The sequence below is a fragment of the Triticum urartu genome, chromosome 3, assembly GCF_003073215.2.
Source record: "Triticum urartu cultivar G1812 chromosome 3, Tu2.1, whole genome shotgun sequence".
NCBI classification, from domain to species: Eukaryota; Viridiplantae; Streptophyta; class Magnoliopsida; order Poales; family Poaceae; genus Triticum; species Triticum urartu.
Window position 1 is genome coordinate 62,351,276 of NC_053024.1, and position 9,488 is coordinate 62,360,763.

General features: G+C 43.2%; 1 protein-coding gene across 1 annotated transcript; it reads left to right on the forward strand.

Moving 5' to 3' along the window:
- Window positions 1-2,704: 2,704 nt before the first annotated feature.
- On the forward strand, window positions 2,705-7,010 carry LOC125547968 (pyruvate decarboxylase 1-like). Its single transcript, XM_048711689.1, has 6 exons — window positions 2,705-3,233; window positions 4,561-4,724; window positions 4,964-5,614; window positions 6,046-6,163; window positions 6,273-6,461; window positions 6,552-7,010. The coding sequence occupies exons 1-6, from the start codon at window positions 2,757-2,759 to the stop codon at window positions 6,720-6,722; spliced, it is 1,770 nt and encodes a 589-aa protein (XP_048567646.1). The 5' UTR covers window positions 2,705-2,756; the 3' UTR covers window positions 6,723-7,010.
- Window positions 7,011-9,488: the final 2,478 nt, after the last annotated feature.

Genomic DNA, 9,488 nt, shown 5'->3' on the forward strand with positions numbered 1-9,488 from the left:
CTCATATATTTTTATGGCCTGGCTCATGAAATGAAATAGCTCGGCCCAGCTATGGGATCCCTCAATTTTACCCATTATTTTGGCATATGGTAGCGATGCATGAAAGATGACTCTGTGACAGGTTGTCCCGTTCGGCCAATTCATTGTTAATAAACATAGTGTTGTTATTCTACATATATGGTTTGCTCATTACAACAAGCTAAAGGGTATTCTTGTTCTAAATTTTCTCTTGACTAGCAAGACATGATGCATAAAGATATAACTTTTGTCAGATATTCTGGTTTTAAAATCTCTTTCAATATTCAGTTCAACATATTCTTGTTTACAAACAAGGCAAAATCTTTGTATTTTTCATTGATATAGAAGGAGAAGAACAGAAACACAGATCATAAATAGTGATGGAGCCACTGCTCCAACCAAATGCATATGTCACCAAGACAACGGTACAAGAACGTTGTGTCGGCTTAGTATCTCAAAGATGCTCAAAGGGGTAGGGTTTGCGTATGTGCATTTATAGGGATGAGTGCATTGCGTGTATGTGAACATTTGTGATTGTATTATGTTCAATAAATAAATAAAGGTGCTCTTTGGTCCAAAAGAATTTGAAAGAAATTTTTAGGGTTCCATTTCACAGGAATCTTTCCTATAGTACCCTTGTAGTTCAAATAAATGAATCCCAAAATTCTAATGGATCGCTTTCCTACATGATTTCGATTTCTAACAAAAGAGAATTCCCATGATATATTGGACATAAAGACCTCCATAGCCCACAACCTATTATCAAGAATTTGTGAAATACTCCCTTCGTCCGGAAATACTTGTCATCAGAATGAATAAAAAAGGTATATCTAGAATTAAAATACATCTAGATACATCTCTTTTTATTCATTTTAATGATAAGTATTTCCGGACGGAAGGAGTAGAAAAGGCTTTGAACACGAGCGAACATATCAATGACAAAAACATAATGATCAAATTGGACTAGGGCAAACTCTATCCTCAAAACTTCGTCGGTGAGCTTGTGAATACGCCTCCGCCTTTGTCTGCCGCTTCAACGCTGGTGGCAGAAGGGGATCTCCGGTTCTTTCACTTCGGCAGATTCGAGCGATCGCTCACATCCCGCGTCGCTAGGCTCACTCGGCCCAGCTCGATGGCGTAGGCGTGGGCCGGCCCATTATCTCTCATCAATATGTTTTGTAGCCTAGGGTACGGATCTGGGTGGGTTTTTTTCTTTCGTTTTTTAACATTAAAAAAGCCAAAAATATTCAACAACTATTTGGTAATTAAAAAAGCTTGGGTACTGCTAAAAGTTCGTGAATTCAAAAAATTATTTTTTATAAAATCAAGAACTTAAAAATATTTAACTACAATATATTAAGCAGATATGCATTGTGGACTTTAATTGCTAAGCTTCTTAAATATGCTTAGCACCTTATTTAAGCAAGCGTGTATTGGAAGAGGCCTAATTCACTAAATTCATGCAGGCTGTTGAGAATTCGATGAATGTTGAGAATTCACCTTATGTTTATAAAAATGTTGATAATTCAAATATTGTTCTCAAATTATGAACAAATTTCTAAAAACCCGAATACTTTTTAATATTTGTGACCTTTTTTAAAATTCCAAATATTTTCGAAAAACATGAACACTTTTCTGAATTGTAGAAATTTTTTTAAAATTCATACACCTTTTGAAAACACGACCAATTTTTTAAATCAAAGATATTTTAAAAAAACGAAAAAAAATCAATTTTCAAATAATTTTTTGAAGATTTTGAACATCTTTTGAAAATAAAAAACAAAGAAAATATTAAAAAATAACTCATGAATTTAAAAATAACAAGGCAAAATTAGAAAGAAAAACAACAAGAAAATGGTAAAAAAAGTTCAGAAAACTAGAAAACGGGGAGAAAGAAACACAGACCAGAAGCTTTCGAAAATCACTGGGAAATCTTCCGGTTAGTGGGCCCGGCCGATCCGCCCGTCGATCTACGACATAACACTCCCATAGAACGATGACTCTTCCTGGGGCTCCATGGTATGCGGGTGCTAAGCATGCCACATAATTAAAAAAATAACATGGCAAAAGTAGTTAAAGAAGGGTGAGAACACTGATGACCCAAAAAGAAACGATGACAAAACGTGTGAACATATGCAAAACACTAAATGAAGGAAGCTCATGATAGAATCTAGTTGATAAATAATTAAATATAAAAATTAACTACAGCAAATTAAGCACGTATGCATTGAGGGCTTTAATTGCTAAACTTCTTAATATGCTTAGCATCTTATTTAGATTAGCCACAATGGAAGTACTCAGCAAATTTGCTTATGTGGCAACGAGTTAATGAGGAGAGAGGTAATTGTAGTAACTTAGCTAGTTACTGTAACATCACATGTTCCAATGCATTATGAGTCTATAACCTAATAAATGAATCTTTACATGTTATCACACTTAAGTTACTACCCACTATAAAGATAGTAATATAGTCTAGGGATATGTGTATGTTACTAGTGTATGTTACTCTCCATTATAACTAGTCTTAAGCAAGCGTGCATTGGAAGAGGACTAATTCACTAAATTCATGTAGGCACGCGCCACTTGTCCCCCCTCCCTATGCCGCGTGCCCCTGCCCGGCGATGTGTCGCCGCTAGCCTCCAACTGTCCGACGCCTACATCAGCAGCGCCAAGCGGCCACCGCAGCCAAGAAGAGCCACCGCGCCAACCGCCACCAAGCTGCCCTCCCTACCCTCGCCATGGACATCGGCTCTGTGCCTTCCCAGGACGACGACGCGGCGGCCGCCACGCCGCGGGAGGCCACGCTGGGCCGCCACCTCGCGCGGCGCCTGGCCGAGGTGGGCGCGCGCGACGTGTTCGCCGTGCCGGGGGACTTCAACCTGACGCTTCTCGACGAGCTCGAGGCCGAGCAACCGTCCGGCGGCGGCGTGCGGCTCGTCGGGTGCTGCAACGAGCTCAACGCAGCCTACGCCGCCGACGGCTACGCCCGCGCGCGCGCCGGCGGGGTCGGCGCCTGCGTGGTCACCTTCACCGTCGGAGCGCTCAGCGCCATCAACGCCGTCGCCGGCGCCTTCAGCGAGAACCTCCCCGTCGTCTGCATCTCCGGGGGCCCCAACAGCAACGACTACGGCAGCAACCGGATCCTGCACCACACCATCGGCCTCCCCGATTTCACGCAGGAGCTCCGCTGCTACGAGAATGTCACCTGCTACCAGGTACGCCTCCGTGCGCAGGCCTTTGTTTTTCCTTGTTCAGTTCCTAGATGTTCTTTTCATTTTTTAAATGGCCACGGGGGGAAGACTACCCACCTGAATATATTTGGGTGTTGCATCGTTCGTAGAGAAAGTTTTCAGATATATCTCTGCCTGAGAGGTTTAGGCGATTTCATAGATGTTCAGTTTTATTCTCATAGCGTATCTTAATTTCATAAGTACAAATGTGATTTTGCTAGGGATTTTCACACTGCTTATATTTTAAGGGAAAGTTCGGTCGGTGATCTGAATCTGTGGAGTAATTCGTAATTCCCTTTATGACATGTTCAGTTTGTGAAATTCTTTAACTGTTCCTTCATGTCTGGTAGTCTGGGGTTTTGGGTTTAGTTGGAATTGTCACTTTGTCAGAGATGTGCCTAAGAATGGCTCTGCTGCAGCTCTAGCATTTTCGGCCTATACAGGTTATTCCAGTGTTAAGTCAATCAGTCCAACGGTATTAGGTATTATGCAACTGTGATCTTCCATTATCCTTCCTGACATAATTCACCACGATGCTAAAATCTGTAGAGCCTGATAGGATCGTATGTCAGGATTTCTGGGGCATGCAATTAGGATTGACAATTTTATCTGTACTTTAATTATGAAAAATATCTCTTTCTGATGTAAAATTGAGTTATCTGATTATATGTATGTATATCTGTACAATTAAAGGGGAGTTGGTAGGTTCACCTCACCCCCTTCCCTGGTTTTTTCTCCCCACACCCCAATCCCTGTTCGGTTTTTTTGTAGATTTTTTGATAATCTCAACCGATGCCGCACAAAACAAAAACCAACGTATATAAAGTGACTTGAAATAATCTAAACCAAATCGATTCTTTTCTTTCGTTGTCCTACTCATTCCATTAAAGCAAAAAACAACATCCATTAATTTATGAAAAGTGTCATCTAGCGTTGGACGGAAGGATCACGTTAATTACGGAGAGTACCTTTCTCCTTTTCCAGTTTTTACCATTGCATGCGTAGTGCGGTTAAACACCTCAATTGGGGATCAACTTAATTTAGGAAAAGTATTATTTATGTGGGCTCCTACTAAAATGGTAATTGATATTGAATCACTAATTTGACCCCATTCAACGCACAGGCAATTAGCTATATCCCTTATTGTGGTCATAACCGATTTGTTTGCATCAAATTTAAAACTAGGTTTTCTGATACCAATATACAGTAATTGTTATTATTTTTTAAAAGAAGGGGGAAAAGGAACAATCTGAATCAGCACTGTGATCTTTACATTTTTTGCTACATTATGACCCCTTTTTATATATTGCAGGCAGTGGTGAACAACTTGGAGGATGCACATGAACAGATTGACAAAGCCATCTCCACTGCATTGAAGGAGAGCAAACCAGTTTACATCAGCATCAGCTGCGACCTCCCTTCAATCCCTCATCCTACCTTCAGCCACCATCCTGTCGCTTTCTTTCTCTCCCCAAGGTAAGTCGGCATGCTCCCTCTACATGCATAAGAATGATGGCGATACGATTGGTTTTACTAATGTGGATGATTTTTTTTAAAAGGAGTGTGCATGATTTTTGTATATACTCCCTCCGTTCCAAAATAGATGACTCAACTTTATACTAACTTTGTACTAAAGTTAGTATAAAGTTGAGCCATCTATTTTGGAACGGAGGCCAGGAGTATATACTAATGTGGATATTCTTTTCATTTGTTAGACTGTCAAACCAGATGAGCCTGGAAGCAGCGGTGGAAGCCGCTGCGGCTTTCTTGAACAAATCGGTCAAGCCGGTCCTTGTTGGGGGAGCGAAGATGAGGATGGCCAAAGCACGCAAAGCCTTCGTAGAGCTAGCCGATGCATGCGGTTACCCGTTCGCGGTGATGCCTTCTGCCAAGGGGCTTGTGCCAGAGCACCACCCTAGATTCATCGGCACATACTGGGGTGTTGTGAGCACTCCATTCTGTGGAGAGATTGTGGAGTCAGCTGATGCCTATTTGTTTGCCGGCCCGATATTCAACGATCACACCTCGGTTGGGTACTCACTTCTTCTCAATAACGAGAAGGCCATCATTGTCCAGCCGGACCGAGTGGTGATTGGGAATGGGCCTGCATTTGGGTGTGTTCTGATGAAGGACTTCCTGCGTGCACTTGCAACCCGGCTCAAGAAGAACACAGCTGCGTGCGAGATACATGGCCGGATTTTTGTGCCTCAGGGCGAACCCCGTCCCTCTGAGCCTGGAGAGCCTCTGAGAGTGAATGTGTTTTTCAAGCATATTCAGAAAATGTTGTCTGGCAACTCAGCTATCATAGCAGAGACCGGGGACTCATGGTTTAACTGCCAGAAGCTAAAACTACCAGAAGGTTGTGGGTAAGCTCCCCTAAATTATTTCAGACCTCTGACTTCGGTCTATGAGTTCTTTTATTATTTGAAACTCCCCGCATTGGTTGTTGGTCACACCCATTCTCTTAGTATTTCTGATTTAGGTATAGCTGAATACTCGGTGAGATGTTTTGTCTGATATTTTGCAAACTCATTGCTTATCTGGGAAAATTTGATAAAATGCCCTCATAGTAGTAGTTTGATCTTTGACTGAAATGATCCGCGATGTGTCACTGACTGGTGGGGCAATATTATCAGTTGGTTTCATGCAAGAGTCTTAACACATTTCAAAATGAATGATAGAAATCTAGACCATTTTTTACACTGGTGACAACTCACAAGCCATGCATGCTTGTGTCAATAGGTAGGATGTATTCCGTTTGGTTTATTTTCAATTTAACACCATTTTCTATTGGCAGGTATGAATGTCAGCTGCAATATGGATCAATTGGTTGGTCGGTCGGGGCTACTCTGGGATATGCGCAGGCTGCTAAGGATAAGCGAGTCATTTCCCTCATTGGAGATGGCAGCTTTCAGGTACAAAAGGAAATCAGAATCACCAAACGTTCCATCTTATTTTATATTTAAAAAAAGCTTGTCAAAATATATATGTAGCTAACAATTTTTTCATTGGACTGGTATATAGGTGACGGCACAAGAAGTGTCGACGATGCTCCGGTGCGGACAGAACAACATCATCTTCCTCATAAACAATGGGGGTTACACCATCGAGGTGAAGATCCATGACGGTCCTTACAACGTCATCAAGAATTGGAACTACACCGGCTTGGTGGAAGCATTCCATAATGGCGAGGGAAAATGCTATACTGCGAAGGTTGGTGACGCAATTGAAGGATGTATTTATACGGCTAAAAGATATTTCAAAACACCGCATTGACGACATTTCACACTTGTGTTTGTATAGATTCAAACGGAGGAGGAACTGGAGGAGGCAATTGAGGCATCCCTAGGACCTCACAAGGACAGCCTGTGCTTTATAGAGGTAATTGTGCACAAGGATGACACTAGTAAGGAGCTTCTTGTGTGGGGAGCTAGGCTTTTCGCCGAAAATAGCCGCCCGCCGAATCCTCAGTGAACACACCAGGTCTCTACAAGATGCTCATCCAGCTTAATGAGGTCATGTGAAAGTTCACATGTACTGAACTCTGAATAAATCCTCCATTCGAGTCCACTGAACTCTGAATAAATCCTTCGTTTGAGTCCACTGCTGTCGCAAGTGCTCATGGTTACTGTACGTAGGTGTTCTCGGTTCAGGAACTGGTACTTGTATTACCTAAATAAATCTGGAATCGATGTTGTGGCCAGCTAAAGATGCTCTTGGTTTCGGCATCTTTCTTTGAGTTATTTGAATTGACAGAAGCTTCAGGGTTGTTGTGCTTTCCAAAAGCAAAAGTTAGGCATTACATTAGTAATAAGAGTACACACTTACCTAAAACGACACAGGCTAGAAGAGAGTCGTAAAAGTGATCTCCCCTACGCCCCCGCGCCTAGGGTTTCTCTCCTCTCGGGCGATCTGCCGCCCCTGAGTACTCCCACCCCTCGCAAGGCCTGATCGACGCCCTCGTCGATCGTGCAGTGCCCCAACCACGCCAGGATGGCCTCCCCCTTGGATGCCAACTCTGCCATGAGCGGAGGCGCTTCGGCGGCCGCAAACCCCGTTCTGGAAGATTTCTTCGATCAACTAGATCTCAACGATGAGGTGTTCAATGATGTAGAGATTGATGAGGAGGATCCCGAAATCAAGGAGAGCGTTCGGTGGCTAGCCCTAGCTAGGGTTCACACCGATAAGAATTTCTCGCAGGCAGCCTTCTACAAGGATATGAGGGCGGCCTGGAATCCGGCGCAGAGGGTAAGATTTCACCCGGTCGGACCTAACAGATTCGTGGTCCAAGCTTCTTGCCTGGGCGACTTGGAGCGGATGATGATGCAAGGCCCTTGGCTCTTACGCAACATGGCAGTTCTGATGTGTTCGTACGATGGTTTCACCAAAGCAGACGATGTGATTTTTGATCATATGCCCATCTGGTTACAGGTTCATAAACTTCCAGATCCCTACTGCAAACAGGGTATTGTGGAGCGGCTCCTAAAGGGGGCTGGCGAAGTCTTGGAGATGCGTTTGAACGGCAATACCTGCGAGGACTATATTAGGGTTAGGGTAAATCATGACATCAAGCAGCCTCTTACAAAGTTTGTGAGCGTTGTTCGGGCACAGGAGAGACATGTTTATCTGGTGCGGTATGAGAAGTTGGCCCCTTTTTGCAGTTTCTGTGGTCGGATAGGACATGAGCACAAGGAGTGCGGTTCTGGTGTTCATGATAAGAAGAATCTCAAGTTTGGCGATTGGTTGTACGCCGACCGCCCTAGTCGGTCGAGGCCTGAGCAAAACCCCAGCAGGGCAGATAAACCTCGTCCACAAAGGAAGAATGGCAGCCCTAGTACTCCATTGGATCCTGGGCTCAAGGCTACGGATCCCGAGATTCTTGACACAGCCACAAGCCTGGTGAAGAACCCAGGTGCAGTCATGGAAGTTGATAGAGATGCAAGGAAGAGATTGAACATGGACAGTGCTGGAGATGATGCCTTGAACAAACCAAAAAGTAAGGATGAGGTGTTGGCCATTACGGATGGCAGCGGTCAGGATCTAGGAGAGAATGCCTCGCCAACGAGCAGCTCTTCTAGCAGTAAACGTGTCAAGCTTACCAAGGATCATGCGACCAATCAGAGATCGGCGGCTTCCCTCGAGGAAGACTGTCGGACGCAATGAATACCCCAGTTTGGAACTGGCGGGGGGGCCGCCGGACAGTTCATGAGGTTTTGGCCCTCTCAAAAGCCAATAACCCCAAGCTTGTCTTTGCTACCTCTTAAGCACTGTGTTGGTTTTCCCTTGAAGAGGAAAGGGTAATGCAGCAAAGTAGCGTAAGTATTTCCCTCAGTTTTTGAGGACCAAGGTATCAATCTATTAGGAGGCCACGCACGAGTCCCTCGCACCTACACAAACAAATAAAATCCTCGCAACCAACGCAATAAAGGGGTTGTCAATCCCTTCACGGTCACTTACAAAAGTGACATATGATAAGATAATATTTTTGGTATTTTTATGATAAAGATGCAAAGTAAATAAAGCGAAATAAAAATGGCAAAAGAAATAGCTTGTTGATGGGAGATTCATATGATGGAAAATAGACCCGGGGGCCATAGGTTTCACTAGTGGCTTTTCTCGAGAGCATAAGTATTACGGTGGGTAAACAAATTACTGTTGAGCAATTGACAAAATTGAGCATAGTTATGAGAATATCTAGGTATCGTCATGTATATAGGCATCACGTCCGAGACAAGTAGACCGACTCCTGCCTGCATCTACTACTATTACTCCACACATCGCCCGCTATCCAGCATGCATCTAGAGTATTAAGTTCAAAAGAACAAAGTAACGCTTTAAGTAAGATGACATGATGTAGAGGGATAAACTCATGCAATATGATATAAACCTCCATCTTGTTATCCTCGATGGCAACAATATAATACGTGCCTTGTTGCCCCTACTGTCACTGGGAAAGGACACTGCAAGATTGAACCCAAATCTAAGTACTTCTCCCATTGCAAGAAAGATCAATCTAGTAGGCCAAACCAAACTGATAATTCGAAGAGACTTGCAAAGATAACCAATCATACATGAAAGAATTCAGAGAATATTCAAATATTGTTCATAGATAAACTTGATCATAAACCCACAATTCATCGGTCTCAACAAACACACTACAAAATAAGATTACATCGAATAGATCTCCACAAGAGAGGGGAGAACATTGTATTGAGACCCAAAAAGAGAGAATAGGCCATC

Coding starts and splice junctions, on each gene's coding strand:
- LOC125547968 (XM_048711689.1), top strand. CDS start 2,757: ATGGACATCGGCTCTGTGCCTTCCCAGGACGACGACGCGGCGGCCGCC. Junction 3,234..4,560: donor AGAATGTCACCTGCTACCAG/GTACGCCTCCGT, acceptor TATATATTGCAG/GCAGTGGTGAACAACTTGGA. Junction 4,725..4,963: donor GCTTTCTTTCTCTCCCCAAG/GTAAGTCGGCAT, acceptor TTCATTTGTTAG/ACTGTCAAACCAGATGAGCC.